This window comes from Lolium perenne, chromosome 7 (assembly GCF_019359855.2).
Source record: "Lolium perenne isolate Kyuss_39 chromosome 7, Kyuss_2.0, whole genome shotgun sequence".
Classification (NCBI taxonomy): domain Eukaryota; kingdom Viridiplantae; phylum Streptophyta; class Magnoliopsida; order Poales; family Poaceae; genus Lolium; species Lolium perenne.
This window is the reverse complement of record NC_067250.2, coordinates 197,333,812-197,350,238: the sequence shown is the minus strand read 5'-3', so window position 1 is coordinate 197,350,238 and position 16,427 is coordinate 197,333,812. Positions and strand designations below refer to the sequence as shown.

The 16,427-nt window shown below is 45.0% G+C and overlaps 2 protein-coding genes across 3 annotated transcripts; both read right to left on the bottom strand.

Annotated features, from left to right (window-relative positions):
* Positions 1–339: 339 nt before the first annotated feature.
* Positions 340–7,997, bottom strand: LOC127314559 (disease resistance protein RGA5). Its single transcript, XM_051345051.1, has 2 exons — positions 7,083–7,997; positions 340–2,574 (listed from the first exon to the last, which is right to left on the bottom strand). The coding sequence occupies exons 1-2, from the start codon at positions 7,925–7,927 to the stop codon at positions 579–581; spliced, it is 2,841 nt and encodes a 946-aa protein (XP_051201011.1). The 5' UTR covers positions 7,928–7,997; the 3' UTR covers positions 340–578.
* Positions 7,998–10,986: 2,989 nt separating this feature from the next.
* On the bottom strand, positions 10,987–14,974 carry LOC127314561 (uncharacterized). Of its 2 annotated transcripts, none has more exons than XM_071824290.1 (5): positions 14,556–14,974; positions 13,832–14,061; positions 13,690–13,721; positions 12,783–13,169; positions 10,987–11,671 (listed from the first exon to the last, which is right to left on the bottom strand). In XM_071824290.1, exons 1-2 carry the CDS (start codon positions 14,894–14,896, stop codon positions 14,013–14,015), a joined length of 390 nt encoding a protein of 129 aa, XP_071680391.1. In that variant the 5' UTR covers positions 14,897–14,974; the 3' UTR covers positions 10,987–11,671; positions 12,783–13,169; positions 13,690–13,721; positions 13,832–14,012. The 2 variants fall into 2 exon arrangements, with proteins under 2 accessions (XP_071680391.1, XP_071680390.1); XM_071824289.1 differs by having other exon boundaries at positions 13,690–13,778; positions 13,866–14,061.
* Between the last annotated feature and the right edge of the window lie 1,453 nt (positions 14,975–16,427).

Sequence of the window (16,427 nt, the reverse complement as noted above, 5' to 3'; positions counted from 1 at the left end):
CGGATGGACTCCGGAAGCTCCACCGCCTGTAGAGCCTCCCCCATCCTTCCCGGCGACATCGCGCGGCGGCGACGGCCGGACTCAGCACCGCACACCGGCGGGGGCGGCCGAATCGCCTCCTATCGCTCCAAGGCGCCTCCTTTCGCCAGAGCGCTCCCTTTCTCGTCTTTGCCTTCTACTCTTTCTCCGTACGATCTATTTTTTTACGGCAAGAGGAAAGCGAATCATTTTATTGTAACTAGTGGAGGAACAATTTATTTGTCAAAATACTTTGGAAGGTATAAATATCATTTACACACTCATTCCACGATTACCGAATTCATACATTGCACGTAAACATTGAGATGTAAAATAGTAAGCTTTAATTGTCAATCTTGTGAATGCATTAAAGCATGCCGTCCATCAGGAAACCCGCTGTGAGTGTTCGATCTGGAACACCCCTACGGGGCAAAAACCTGTTGACACGACAACCCTAAACTACAAAAATATCAGGAAATATAGCATATTATGACAAACATACACAAAAGTAGCTAATTAAGAAATTCCGTTCCTCCCACATGCTCAACGGTGCTGTGCAGCTATATATTCTCGTCTGTCGTCACCTTTTCTTCGATGTAATTATCCTTGCTCAACTCCAACGCTGGCTTGTTTGGGTGCATAGATACATTTTTTCTGATAGCATCCTCCATCGAGACCACGTCCGAAACGCTAGCACCATCGCAATCGATATTGGCATGGACTTGCTTGAGAGCGTACAGGTTGTGTAGATCAAAATCAAAGCCTTGCTGCGCCTGATGCTGGGCTAACAGTTTGAAGGAGACGTGAAGCTTTCGGAGCTGTGGCATAGCTGCTGCTTCTTTGAACACCAAGTTGAGACCGCAGCCTCGACAATCGAACCAGAACACCTTGAGACACAGGAATCCATGTCTGATGATTATGGGATTCTCCTTGGCGAACAACTTGAGAGTTGTTAGCTCTGGCAAGTTTGCAATGATAGAGAGATCCTCCTCTCTGCTCAGATTGATGGCAATCTCCAGGTAGGTGAGGTTGGTGCACGAGGCAATGTGTACTGGAGTTGCTGGGAAATAGTAGTTTAAGCTTTTGACCACTAATTTTTGGAGCAGGCGCGGAGGGACCCAAGCGTCCTTTAAAAAATCAAGGGAACAAGCGTCGCCCGAGTGAAGGAACAGAGACTCAAGACTGGAGCTTGTAATTTTGTTCAGTGAGGAGACGAAGTCACTCCTGTAAGTTTGGATTTCGCCATGTAGCTCATCCCGGAAACACCATTTCAGACCGAGAGCCCTCAGCTGCCTCAGCTTGACCAGCTCCGCCATAAGATCGAGCGAGCGGCGACTGTTGACGTTAATCATTGACAACTCCTGCAAGGCCTGCATCTTTTCTAGGCCGTCCGGTATGTCATCCAGAAGTTTGATTAGCAGGCGGGCTAATTTTCGTAACCGGGATGCAGTTGGAGGCAGCCTGCTTACGGTGGTCCGCCTTGCCTCCAAGGTCTCCAGGGACTCCAGTTCTCCTATAGAATCTGGGAGCTCTGTGACATGATCCCCTCCAAGTCCCAGATACCTTAGGTTGAACAGCCTCCCTATGTCCTCTATGTTTTTGCTTTCCAGCTTCTCGGCGTCCTCTAGATCTAGCACCCGTAGCAACAAGAAATTCGCAAGATGAGGCATGCGTTGAGCAAACCCAAAAACAGTAAGGGATCTCACCTTTGATAGGTTGATCTTAACATCACCCATGTCAGATGCCAATGGGCCGTCTTCTTGTTTGGCATAGTTGAGGGATAATCGACGGATCACATCCCGCTGCATTGACTCACCCAACGTGACGAAGTTCTCTTCACTGCACAGAGATACAACGAAGTCGTGGACTGCGGCATGCACCGTACAGCCCGTTGGTTCATCGTCGCCGTCGTCCGCCAGCACAGGCTGTATCAAACTCCTGTTGATCAGCTCATTGAAATAGCTCCTTCCCGTTTCCAATGTGTTCTCTTCTCCTTTGCTAGGGATGAATCCTTCGGCCACCCATCTCCATATCAGACGATCCTTGTTGATGGTATAGTTTTTTGGGAAAACACTCAAGTACAACAGGCAAGATTTCATTGGGAGAGGCAGATCTGCATAACTCATATGCAATACCTTCCTCAACCCTTTTAACGGGGGATATTGCTCCAATCTTGCAAGAGTTGACCTGTTGACCATGTTCCATCCGCCGGGCTCGACGTATTTCCTCGCTAAAAGGCTGGCCAATACGAGTATGGCCCAAGGCAGACCTCCACATATTTGCAATACGTTGACATGAACAGGGCTGCAATCCTCTGGGCATTTCTCTTCTTCGGAACCAAATATCCTGCTATGGAACAGTTTCTTGGAGTCAGATTCATCAAGAGGCTCCATCACATGGATAACATCATCGTCAGGATAGTTGGAGCATGATTTCGCAACATCGTGGTTGCGGGTTGTTGCAACTATTCTGCTTCCAGCAGAATTTGCTGGCAGGCCGCAGTTGATTGCCTTCCATGCTGATGTACTCCAAACGTCATCAAATACGATTAAGTACCTGGCAATGAGTTAGGCGGGTTCGTAAGGTGAGTCAGACGAATTAAGCAATCGGCTAAACTTCTGACAAACTTTAAGGTAGACTAAAATTAATTGGATTGTAACCTAGCACTTACATTCGCGCCTGCAAGAAAATAATCGGTAGTGGCCATAACAACTTTGCCACATGGAAGCGAAAAATAACATCGCGCACTTGGAAATCCAACAGTTAACGATGCATTCACGAGATTAAAATCTCAACATTTGCTCAATGAAATTTTCTAATTTGTTTTACCAAAGGCTAGCTTAATACTTGTGTGTTGCTACGGTAAACAATTATACATAAAAGACATCAGAAAAATAGTTGTCTATTTGACAATCGTGAATATCGAGTATGGTTTCGGTACCCATCACGTCGTGACAAACATAGTTCCTTCATCTCAAGTGACCATAGCACAATCAAGATGCCTCTTTGAGGTTCTTTCTTCCTTGAATGGTGCATATAAGACTGACACATAAAAAAACTGAAGTATATAGAAAGATGATTGTATGCCACTATAGACCAATACAGTTCCATATTTCTATGCACTCACACATGCATGAGTCAATCACCCTCCGTGCAAAAATAAGTGTCTCAGTTCTGTCTAGGTTCGGATGTATCTAGACTCATTTTAGTTGTAGACATATTCATATCTAGAAAGAATTGAGACACTTATTCTGGAACAAAAGGACTACAACAATTAATAGTAATTTTCGCTAGAAAGAAAAATAGAACTTTCCAAACCATAAAATTATATGTATCATAATATCAAATTGACATAGTCCCTCCATTCTAATAAATAAGGCATATATATATTGTTTGTCAAGCTAAGTAAAGTTTGTTAATTTTTTTAGAAAAAAACTATAAAAACAATAATGTTATATAGGTATCATATGACAACATAGTTCATGTTGTATCTTAGTTTTGATTCTAGATTGTATGTATTAGTATTTTTTTCTAAAAGCTTAATTAAACCTTACATAGTTCGAGTTTAGAAACAAATATTTTTCCTTATTCATTGAAAAGAAGTTTTTATAACACAAAAATAACATCAACACATGATAATATACAATAATTGCAGGTTTATTGTGTTATGTAACGTCATCATAGCTAATCTTCTATTCAATAAACCAAATATCAGTTCACATCTTAATAGGTAAGTTTTTTTCTTCCCTCAAAACTAAACTCAACTTTTGTTCGTGACGAATACACAAGCACAAAATATTAATCATATATGTCTAGGAGTCGTAGATTCTACTCCCTTCACTAGAGATTATAAGGCTGCCCTGTATCCCTTAGTGATGTTACTATGGACTATGTTACAATTACACTATGAAATTGTATTGCCAACTCACCTTCAGAACGTGAATTAACTGTAAACAGAGGGAGTAGTAGGGTCTGTAATCACTACTGGGTGGTCCACCACCTAAACTAATTTGATACCCTTTAGCGATTTCACATCCACTCCAAAATAATTTAAGGGTCCCCTTCCAAATTGTTGGTGCGTTATTGTTAGAGAACTAGCCATTGATAGTAGAAGACCACATGCACAGGTTGGGCGCCTCGCATATAGTAATGGAGGAGGTATTCGTTTATATTAGAAAATAGAGGCACAAAATTACAAAATTACCCACGAAGGTGCTAATCGCGCAAGCATTACTATACTACTGGAGTAAACTAGGGGTCTAAAGATACTAATGGATTGTATCCGTGAATAACAGAAAAATGGCCGAACGTACGCCTTGCTCTCTAGACTCTGGAAGCTGTACTGATTTATCCAAGGCTATTTGTAGAAATTATTCTAATTTATCTTTTACAAAAAGTAGCGTTTGGCACCAGATATATATAATAACTAGCAGGTAGCCGAACCCGCAGGCACAGAAAAACTCTAAACGAAGAGAAAAAAAATACGATCATAATCGTTGAGAATGCGACTGCATGAAATAGGAAAGAACTGTTTGTGGACCATTTCAAAAACACTAGGCGCGCTGTAGTAAAACCGTGGCGCTACATCTGATGTAGCTTAGGACCATGTCTCACCGGGGGACCGTGGTATACTGGTATTGTCTCAGGCTCTCAGCGCATTCGATAGCTACTACTGGGCAAATACATATTGCTTATTCTTCCTGCATTCACGTGGCTTGACTGGTCGTCCACAATACCATCGAGGATCAAACTTACATCTTGAATGTCATACCAATATTAAAAAACTTGCGTATTTGTGAACTATGTGAAGTAGGTGAAGATGCCATTAGTGAGACCGTAGAGTTAATGTGGACTTTTCTTTGTGTACTTACCTCCATTGGACCTTTTCCATTTTTTGGTTAATAGGTGCGACTTTTCCTTGGGTACTCCCTCCCCTGAGACTTTCGCTTGTGTATGTCCCTCCTTTGAAAAATATAAAACACCTATAGATTTTGGGCGACATGTTTGGCCAAGTTTGTATAAAAACTGTCAATATATCTAACTAAATCAATGTCGCTAAATCTATTATAGTATACATAGCTGTAATTGTTGGTTAACTTGGTCAGACTTTATAAAGTTTAATACAGGTTTTGTTCTTGACTTGGACATATAAATGTTGACAACACATATTTCTATACCCTTAAGTAGATGAATAAATGTAAAGGCTTTTGCTTCCACGGACCCCAAAATCTAAAAAGACTGTAAACCCCCGAAGAGATATCTTCCTAAGTGAAACACAAAAACGGCTGAGATTAAATGATACTTGTTCGGAATTAGGGGTAGGATGGCTGAGATTAAACGAAACCATGATACCTCTTCGGAGGTTTACACTGTTTTGAGATTTTGGGTTCTATAAAAGCGTAAGACAAATGTAAAAAAGACGAAAGGCAGCGGAGATACTTTCATTTCGATTAGATAGGAAAAATCTACGAACAGTACAAGAACAAAAACCAAAGAAGGCAAGGAAAAAACAAACAAACAAAGAGCAAGAAGGAGAGGAAAAAAAGGCTAGAGCTTTGCCCAAAGCCACAACAGAAAAACAACGCCTAGTCTAGGTCTCTGGGTCTCTCTACTAAGGCTACCACTCGACGACGACCGGCATCGACCCAAGAGCGGGCTTTCGTCAGCAATGTTTGGAACAGATCCGTCGGCGAAGAGGTGTCATGTCTAAAAATCTTATTGTTCCTTTCTTTCCAGTTGCACCACCAAACCAAGGAGATTACGGAGCGCCACAGCTTTGCCTTCTCCTTGCCAACGTTTGAAGAGGATGACACCATCCAATCAGATATGAACATGCCACAAGCAAAAGAGCTGCAGTTTCAGGTTGTACCCGGCAGAACGGGCACATCGGGTCGTGCGGGCAGCCGCGTTTCACAAGCATATCGGCCGTGAGGCATCTCTGGGCGGTGCGTCGGAGCGCCACACCATCTGTGTGGGAAGGAAAGACGGATCAAGCCGATGAACTGAACCGCATACGAGGAGCTCGCAGAATACATCCATCCGCCGTCCACTTCTATATCAACCGGTCTGGAACATCTTGGACTAGCTGCACATTGCAAAGGAAGTTCCAAAGGCTTCTGAATTGCTGAGTACCCGCTGCGGAAATATCAGTCTTGAAGTACCTAAAACCCACTTGTCCTGCGCGATCGCCTTCCGGACATACGTGGCAACGTGCACTGTCTGAATAAGTCTGGGAATAGCGCATGCTAAATTTGCCCTCCGGCCGCCAAAGATGAATAAATGTAGTACTATTAGGTGGTAGGCGTACTAAGTCGAAGACACCGTGTTCCCAGACAGAGATAATGGATTTCAAGTTCCTTCCCTTAGGCTGATCATAGTGCATAGTATCATATACTAGTATCATGCATATGATACTTGTCTATGATACTATCTCTATAGTGGGTAGTATTATAGAGTAGTATCATAAACTTCTAAATTTATTGTTTTGTAGAATCCCAATATAAATCTATGTACAAGATTTGTTTGACATTTATTTTTCTCGTAACGTGCGTTATGATATAGTATCCACCTATGTTACTCTAATCCTATCTCTTCTCCTTAATTGCATGCCGCATCATCATTTTTGTGGGCCTAGTATGCATGATACTACCTATGATACTAGCACTATGGCCAGCCTTAGGCGTCAGCACAAAACTAATTATAGCAGGGCGCTATATATAATTTCGTAATAAGAATCTAAATTAGATCATCGTAAGTTTTTTTTGCTCATAATCTTCTCTATCAAAATTATTATCCAGCAGAACCAAGCCGGAGTATATGTTCTGTAGCGCTAGCAATGACGGGACGTACTCCTGTATCCAGGTGCTGGGCATGAATAACCAGACTAGCAAGAAGCTGTTGTGCGCCATATATCGCGTGTGCCCGCCATGATGTACGGCCAACGCGGACGCCATAGATATCATAGGGCAGCACGCACCGTCGAGCTGTAGTAAAATCCAAACAAGAAAATGTAGAGCGCAGATTTTGCACCCTATTTCTGATATGATGATATACGGATACCGTACCTCTTGTCTTGGAGGAAGTCCCTGAGTTGGGCTATAGCTTGCTGGACCTCCCCGGACCCCGGCATGCCGCTGCTGCAGCCTCCTTCCTCTTGAGTCTGCGGGAGGACTTGACGGAGTATGTCCATCAAAACAGCCCTCACAGACGGGCTTTGACCGACGTAGACAAAAGCTTGACAATTGAATCTTTTCCGCATCATCATCGATCTGTAGACCTGTTTCGCAAGTGTGGTCTTACCAATCCCCGCCATTCCGACGATGGATACTACTCGTAGATGCCGCTCGTCGTCCACGAGAAGTTTGACGAGCTCTGTCTTGGGCCCGTCGATGGCTACAGGGGCAGCTTCTTCCCTGTGGAGCAGCCGAGGGTCGATAGCCACGCTGCTCGCTTCAAAGACGTCGACCGCAGCTTCCGAGGCTGAAGGCATGCCACCGTCAACAAGCTTGTACCTGGTGCGCCGCTCGCTCGCCGCCACCAGGCGGTCCCTCAGCTGCCGGATCTGCTCCACCAATCTCTTGGATCTGGATCGGGCCTTGTGGCTTAGCCGTCCAAGGAAATTCTGCTCCCGCTTCAGCTGATGATGCAAGAAGAGGTCCAGCCAGTCCTCCGTGTCGTAGGCCACCTCCCTAACCTGCCTCATCCATTCCTTGACTTGCACGTCCGGGTCCTCCACCATCGCAGAACCGCGGAACAGACCCACCATGCAGCCGAGTTCCTCTTTCAGGAAGATCACCTCCTTCCGCTCCCTGTCTTTCAGCTTCGCATGCTCTTCGGTGATTAGCCTGCTGAGCTTGCTGAGGAGTGGATTTATGGCTCCCATGGATGCGCTCACGATTAAACTCTCCATCGCGCCCACCCGTAGCTACTCTATGCGGATGAAACTCAAGATCATCGGAGCTCTATACATAGATGCATACATAAATATACATGGTGTTAGCTGGGTACAGAGTATTTTCCACCACATCAACCTCGACATCACCTGTCCCTCAAAAAAGAAAAACGTCCACATCACCTCCATTACTTCCAATAAATAGAAGTATTTGAATATGCACCTTCTACGAAATGATCCCCGTTTTACCTAGTAATCAAAGTCAAGTACATGCCATCACGTCAGGTAGTAATATAATGATACTGAAAGAAGTATTCTAACGGCTGATCTCGACGGCCCCCTCGTCCCGACTAGTCGCTACCCTACACTACGTCACATACCTAGATATCCGGCACCTAAAAGTGCCGCTAATTCTACCGAAAGTGCCAATAATAGTTTTTAGAGGCACAAAAAAGAGTGTTAGATTTGATTCGGTCGAGATAGCTCTTTGCCCGCACTTTTAGAAAAATGCCGTCAGTTATATTTTCAGGCACTTTCAGAAATGCCGCTAGGTAGTATTGCCGGCATTTTTGAAAGATGCCACGGAATCATTTTGCCGGCACTTTTGAAGGATGGAACAGAATCTTTTTGCTGGCACTTTTGAAAAATGTCACAAAATTTTTTTGCCGGCACTTTTGAAAAATGCCACGAAATCTTTTTACCGGCACTTCAAACTTCTAAAACTATTTGTAATTTTTTTGTCGGTACTTTTAATAATGCCTTTAATTTTTTTGCCGCCACTTTAATTAGATGACTTCCGTAACAATTTGAGGCAGTTTTATGTAGTGCGTCTATTTTCCAAATTGAGACACAAAATAAATGCCTCGAATTTCATTTATAGTCACTATTTAGGACCGCCTCCTTTCAATTCTGAGGCTGTATTTAGGACTGAACTGTAATTCACAACCCAGTTTATGCAATTTCAACATTTACAAAAAGAATTAGTAAACAATAAACTTTAATCACAATCCAATACATACAATTTGAGCACCTATATAACAATCAAGCATTTACATAACAGAACTGTACTATCCCAGCAACCACATTCACAATCCAATGCCAACTCTCACGATCCCAGCAAGCTAACTTACAGAACTTAACAACATTGTAACTCAACATAAGCTTCCTCTTGCTCAACATTTCTTCGCATACTCTTGATTTCTGCATTAAGGCACAATAGATTAAACTACATGCATAGAGAAAAGTAGCAGCCTTACTCCTTACTAGCAAAAGTGCCCGTGCGTTGCACCGGGAAAAACAAATACTCAAACGCTCTAGCCTGTCCTATTTGTTACCATCGCCGATGGTGGTCACATTTTCTCCTATTTATGAGGAAAATAATCATGCATAATAGGGTTAGATTGCAAGCCCCTCGCTGCACTAACTTGTAATATCGGGAACTTCTAATCATGGTGGGCTCCATCCTTAATTTTTATTAAGATATGATGAATTGAAAACAATTTACCGTTAATGCACACTTAATATTATTATATATCTTTCCACAAAACATTTAACAATCAAAATCAAGCTAGAAAGAATAAAAGTAAATATTCTACAAAATTAGAAATTTTAAGTGAGACACGAATAATTCAAGTTGCTTCACAGAGTTATTATTAAAAACATGGATTTGGTTACTTTCAAATTTAAAACATCAAGAAGTCATTCACTTTGGGCGATCGCGGATGGGAGTCATTACGGCAGCAAGACAACCATCATAAAGCACCCCCTATTTTTTTGGAGTCTCCATATGTAGAACTACCTTTTGCCCTGGAGAGAAATTGTATTTAGGATTTCCGCTAGCGCGTTATTGTATGTTACCATTTATTTATGTCTAGATTGAGCTGGGTTTAGCTTGCCAAAATGCCAAGGCCGTACCAGTACCTAGGATTGGTTGGAGATCCAAAGGCATGTTTGTACTTTGACAAAATGTTAAATACCGATTTAGCTCCCTAATTGAGGTATTTCAGTCATACGTGCTGCCAGTAGCTTTGTATCCAGGTAGCTGTTCAAACTGCATAAGACATCGATGTGATTGTTGATCAGTTTTCCCACAGCGTGTTTTGCGAGATCCTTGAATGAATTCCGCACCATCTCAACTCTGCAATATGCATCGTCACCAGTGACTCATGCCATCTTTTTCCACTCTTCAGTGCCAATAAAGTATGGGAGCAACTCAGCAGCCACATGAAGAATCGTATTCCTAGTACAGCAGTCGCAAACCAGTCGGTCAAGACACGGCTGTGCAAAAATAAATCTTTCAGTTTCCCCAGCATCCTCCTCATGTGAGGCCTGACAGTGACACACCGCCTGTGAGAGATCAACGTCGGCCGCATGCCGGCCGGACTCATCTCCGCCCACAGCTTCCTGACATTGTCAAACAGGCATGCGCCCGACTTCCGTTTGCCTCCCTCTCGCGCTGCCACGGCTAGACGAGTTTGGCAGCAGCACACGGGTATCTCTCTTTGCAGAGAGCCCCAATGCCCATGTTCAGGAGGGAAGTCGCTGTAGGGGAGGTGCTGCATGAGACGCCACTAGTTCACGGTAGTGATTTAGGGGCACTTTGCCTGGGGCATTTTTCAAAGTGCCCCTAAATATCCCCCATTAGAGGCACTTTGGCCAAAATGCCTCTAATGCTCTACCTATTTGGGCACTTTGGAGAAGTGCTCCAATAGGTGGTTACCTATTGGGGCAGTTTGGAGAAATACCCTAGTAGGTGAGTCATTTTTGGGGCAGTTTGGAGAAGTGCCCCAATAGGTAGCTACCTATTGAGGCAGTTTGGAGAAGTGCCTCAGTAGATAGCTACCTATTGAGGTAGTTTGGAAAAATGCCCCAATAGCTGAGTCTCTTTTGGGACAGTTTTGAAAGTGCCCCACTAGGTGGCTCCTTTTTGGGGCAGTTTTGCAATTGCCCCGATAGCTAATAGGATTAAGTTCTAGACAAAACACCAGAGATTAGGTTCTCCAAACTGAACAACATTGCACCATAGCAAAATGTACAAGTCAGAAGTGACATGGCATGGTATTGAAATTTATCTCACACATCACACTATGTTTGCCAGTGAATTCAAATTTATCTTACAAATTCCGGATCCACGCTTATGTCTATATAATACATGCCCGTATTAGCATTTAGCAGCGTCCGGCGAGCGTACAGACAACAGGCCAGTAGAAGCAACACTAGTAGCGAATCAAAACCTTAAATGCCCCTCTTAGCATGTCCAGGAAGATGCCCCTCTCAAACACATGAACCCCACTGTTAACATGTCCAGGGAATTCAGAGTAAAATGGTAAGAGAATGTCCCAGGAAATTCAGAGTAGCTCATGAATGTCTCACATACAGTAGATTACTTTGATCGGTGCTCGCACAATCATGGCCATCACTGGCACAGAGGGGAGCGTCAACGACGGCGGCACCAACAACGACAACATCATCCTGAACCTGAAGTTCGACAGCGGGCTGTACGGCTGGTCCAGGAGCGAAGGTGATCCCGGTGAGCGGCATGTACTTCGTGGCGGCCGACCAACGCGTTGGACGGTATCATGCAGTTAGGCACAGTGCGGCTGCAGCGCACGGTGGCCACCACCTGAGCTGCAGCGGACAAGCTCCGTCATCGTCCGCAGTCTCTCCACCAGCGCATAAAGCTCAGCTGACTGATCCATGGATCCCCAACAGTGTTTAGGTGGACAGCAAGAAATTTCACACCATTTTCAAACTGTGACAAGACTGATACAGATTGGAGTAAGTAGATAAGCAAGAAAACTCAAAGTTCAAACAAGCATTAATCAATGAAAATACTCTTGAGCTATGTTTAAAAGTAACCTCTGCTCAAACATATTCAAATAAGATGATTCCGGATAAGAGATTGTGGGAGTTATTTTGGTAGTTGTCCCACACAGCAACTAAGCGATGCAACTACTGAACCACATGTTCAGCGATCTGGATTTTATCAGTTCGATTTATATAATGTTTCTATAAGTACAATATGAACAACTAGTAGTGAACCTCGAAAAATAAAACTGAATTGTCACCAGTGACTACTTCATCTACTTGCTAAAACAGAGCATCTACTTGGACAATCAAATAAACCTCTGATTAGTGTCGCTAACTATGTACTGCTTATATAAGACAGTCCTATGAGCCATTTAATCAACTGACGCGGAGAATCGAAAAATAAAACTGAATTGTCACCAGTGACTACTTCATCTACTTGCTAAAACAGAGCATCTACTTGGACAATCAAATAAACCTCTGATTAGTGTCGCTAACTATGTACTGCTTATATAAGACAGTCCTATGAGCCATTTAATCAACTGACGCGGAGAATCGAAATACCAAAACCGCTCTTGGTTTGAAAAGTGAAGACATTCTTGGACAGAGGAGAAATGTTAAGTTTGAGTTCGACAGACAGCATTCATAACCTTCGTCAGCTATATTTACAGGCCCAGGCAATCCTAATTCAATGGGGAAGATATTTTTCTAGTAAACATTTCCAATCACTCACCAAGCAGCCTGCTAGAAATGCAGATAATTAAGCAGACAATCTTTAAACCCAGTAGCAATAATCATGTCAGAAGCACAATATAGTGATAATTAGGATACAGGGCGATTTTCGACATCTGCAAGCTCTTAATTCTAAATCACCTTCATTAACCCTAAAACAGAGCCAGTTGGTGGTTTCTTTCCAAGATAAGCCCCAATTCTTGACCCTTAATCGTAAAAAATCTTCGACCAACAGGAAGCCCCAATTTCGTAACCCTGACATGATGTCAAGATTGCCCCCCAATAAGAAGAAGAACAAGATCGAACTTAACAAAGAGTAAGAGAGGAAGAGTACCTTCTTGCTGTTCTTCTTCCGCCGGATCTCCATACCGCCCTGCATCTCCCCATGAATCTCTCCGGATATCTCCTCCTCAAGAACATGGCCGGCAGCCGGGTGCTCCACACGGATCTAGCCGGGACACTTCTCCTCGAGGGGCGGGGTCAGCTTGGGTGTGGCCTGAGAAGGGGGCGGAGGGACGGAGAGGCGGTCAATTCAGCGGACGGAGGGAGGAGCCTTGATGCGGAAGTGGTGAGCAGAGGCGGATCTTCCATGGTGTTCGTCGGAGGTAGTTGTGCTCTCCCGTGATCGGGGCCATGCGCGCATGTGGTGAGCGGCGTGGCAGCGGTAGCGGATGCTTCGCGGTTGTCCACCAGGTTTTTTCCCTATCCATCCTTTTAAACACTGTTATCGAATCACAAATCCTCTGTGAGTTAACTGAAAAGAAAAAGAAATGTAGACAACTAGAGGCCAACTATGTTGTGATGATGAACTGATATATTGTGAAGTAAATTGTTCGAATGAGCTAACTCCGATTTTTTTTTATCTAAAGCATAAATATGAGGTGAAGAGGAGATTATACTCGGAATAAAATGTTCTTCATATGCAGGCGGCGGAGTGAATAAGGCACGCTTCCAAAAACATAAATACGTACTCAGAAAAATACAACAGAAAACTGGAAATTAAGGCCTTAAAAATCCTTCATCGAAACATAATAACAGGATGAAATAGAATAACAGGGTCAGGAGTGGAAGCTGCCTGAAACGTACTACTCTACTCCTACCAAGCATCACTTTCAATCGTACGAAATCTTCTGTATTAAAAAATATCCACAAAAGATTCTAGAGAGTAGAGAGTAGAGAGTCATCGAGCCTGAGCAGCGCACATTCACGTGGCATTCAGCAATTCTAGAAAAATCTCTTACCTCCTAGACATTTCTCGTCCCGAGGCGCTGCACTGCGTATAGGAGTGATGAATCCAATGAATACTGGCGTTAACTTCCATCCGATGGTGCTACAATTAAATTAGAAAAGAATCACACAAATTAAATTAGAAAAGAATCACACCTGAGAAAACCGCGGCACAAATGAAGATGCTAACCGGAGAACGCGCCCTTTGCGCTCAACAAACACTGGGACATGGGCCGCCGCCGCCACCGTGACTTGCTACAACATTAGGAGGGTGTTGTACTGCTGCCGCCACTGATGGAGGCTAAGCTGCTACTACTGCTGCCTTGTACCTGCGCCCTCAACTTCTCACCAAAGCGACTCTAGCTGTCGCTGACTGCAAGAAGAACCTGAAATAAATAGTTTCAGTTGTAAGAAACACAATAATAGACATGTTATATGAAGATGATGCGAGAATTAACCAAGAATTAATACATTGGCTCAGCTTGTTCTTGCCTACAAACTGCATTTAGACTGAAGCATTAGAACTTTAGAAGTTCAGAAATATTTTTCTCCATGAAACTTTTGATGCGTATAAACATACAATTTAGAACATAGTTTTTGCCTAAATACATCGGCAATCCTTCTAAGTTTGTACAGTAGCTTCTAACTTGACTTGTGACTTTGTGAGTACAATGCTAGCGCTATTTCTAAATGGTAGGCTTAGGTAAGCTGTACTCGGTTGTAATTTGTAAGCTAGAAGAAACGCAAAGTTTGCTGCTAGGATGAGATGAACTGACAAGGGCATGCCAAATAGAACATAATCCGCATTGGAAGAGTTATCTTTCGAAGAGACTACAGACGAATCGAACTTGAATCGAGATGACGGGGGGCGACGGATTACCAGTCGCGGGCGAGGTGGGGAGGGGCGTCGACCATCCACTCCGGGAGCATGATCTGGCGGGCGAACCAGCGGCGCCGGTCCGGGCCACGGAGCTTGGATGCGGCCGCGGCGACTTCGGCGACGGCGGGATCGTCTCCGTGGGCTTCGGGGGAGGTAGGCGGTTGGTCGTCGGAGGAAGACGACGCGGGGGACAGGAGGGAGTTGGCGAGGCTGCGTGCGCGCGCCTGAGAGTCAGCGCGCCGGGCGGACTGAGTCCGGAGCACGGAGTCGCGGCGGCGCTGCTGGTCGAAGATGGTGGCGCGCTTGTAGGGCCGGCGGGGGTCGTGCTGCGGCGGCGCCATGGCTGACGGAGGTGGACGGCGTCGGGGGATCCGCTTAGACGAGGATGGCTTTGATTTGGGCTGGACTGGCGCTCGGGCCATAGGATTGCACGGTTATCGTTCAGAATAGAATAAACTGCAAGGACTAGAATGAAAAAAATGGAGCCCTCCCACGCCATTCTCTTAAAAAAATGGAGCCCTCCCACGCCCGCGATGCCGCCGCCACCGTCTGCCGCCGTCCCGGCCACCGTCTGGCCGCATACGACGCCGACACTCACCGGCGAAGCTGCGCCTTGGTCTGCTCCACTGGATCCCCATCCACGCATCTTCGTTCCGCCCCCGAGCGCGACGCAGCGTCTAACCCTAGCCGGGGGGTTCGGCTCGGTCGCCGTCGCGGTTCCCGCGCCACCGCGCCTCCTGCTGATCCCCTACGTCGTCTCTTGCTCCTCCTCGACGCCCCGCGCCCCTGCTCCTTCGCCTCTTTTGCGTGCGGCTTGGCGTGACCGTGTGGTGGCGCCGCCCGGTGGCGGTGTTGCTGCCGTTGCCGCTCTCGCCTCCTCTTCAGGCTATGCTCCTTCGACCGTTAGTGTATCTCAACAAGCTCTGCCACCTCTCTCTCTCCGCGAACTCGCCATCGCGAGTTGTAGGCGGGTTGCCGCCCGGCCCCCTGCAACTCATCGGCGACCAAGAGATGCAGCGGCGTCGCCCCTCTCCAACGCGTCCCCGGCGGCAGCCAATTGCTGCCCTCCGCCTCTCCCTCATCGATGCTGATTAGGAGGGGCACGAGTGAGTATGTCAACCTTAGGTAAGCCTCTGCTATCTTCTCCCCGTTTGGTTTTACAGTGGTAAATAGGAGAGGCATTAAACCATGCCAATTAATCGCTGCTGATGAAACGCTGATGGTGATGATTTCCGATGTTCTTGTGTGCTAACCATGTCATGCCGACTAATCCTGAATTCCTGATGAAGAACAAAGATTTTATCCACATAAAATCCACAATGGATGAAGGAGGACTGCAACTTCCGTGGACAAGGTCGCTACGCAGGTAGCAGAGGTGGAAGGGTGAATAGGAGTAGCCGAACACTGCCAGGATCTCCTCTGGCTTGCGCCATTGCTGTTAACCGTTGCACTCAGTGTTGCTTTCTTCTTCCACTCCAGCAGCCGCAGCCTGTAGGTAACTTCTCATCCACCTCCGGTTGTGGCTTTGTGTTTGCTTTGGATAAGTGACTACTGTGTGATTGGATGCCTGTTGTTTGTGTTGGACAGTTAAGAACGACACTGAGTAAGAGTGCCAAGAAACACCTGTAGCATGAGTATTTGAAACAAATCTTTGTATTTGCTTGCATGAAAACTGAAACGGAAATGGTTTGATCAGATTATGGTATTTTTTAAATGATATATGTGCTTCTTGAATTACCTGCAGTGTATTCAATTTTTTTGATCTAATACATGTCTCCCGTGATATTTAAATAGATTCCAGGATTTATGGTTAGGCACATATATGAGTATGTCATGGAGCTGCTATTCTTGCCCACTGGTATCACCAATGAA

What these genes read in the sequence shown, in the direction of transcription:
- LOC127314559 (XM_051345051.1), bottom strand. Translation starts at nt 7,927, where the DNA reads ATGGAGAGTTTAATCGTGAGCGCATCCATGGGAGCCATAAATCCACTC. An exon ending in GACTTCCTCCAAGACAAGAG is followed by an intron (nt 2,575 to 7,082) that starts GTACGGTATCCG and finishes ACTCATTGCCAG; the next exon opens with GTACTTAATCGTATTTGATG.
- LOC127314561 (XM_071824290.1), bottom strand. Translation starts at nt 14,896, where the DNA reads ATGGCGCCGCCGCAGCACGACCCCCGCCGGCCCTACAAGCGCGCCACC. An exon ending in CCCCACCTCGCCCGCGACTG is followed by an intron (nt 14,062 to 14,555) that starts GTAATCCGTCGC and finishes TATTTATTTCAG; the next exon opens with GTTCTTCTTGCAGTCAGCGA.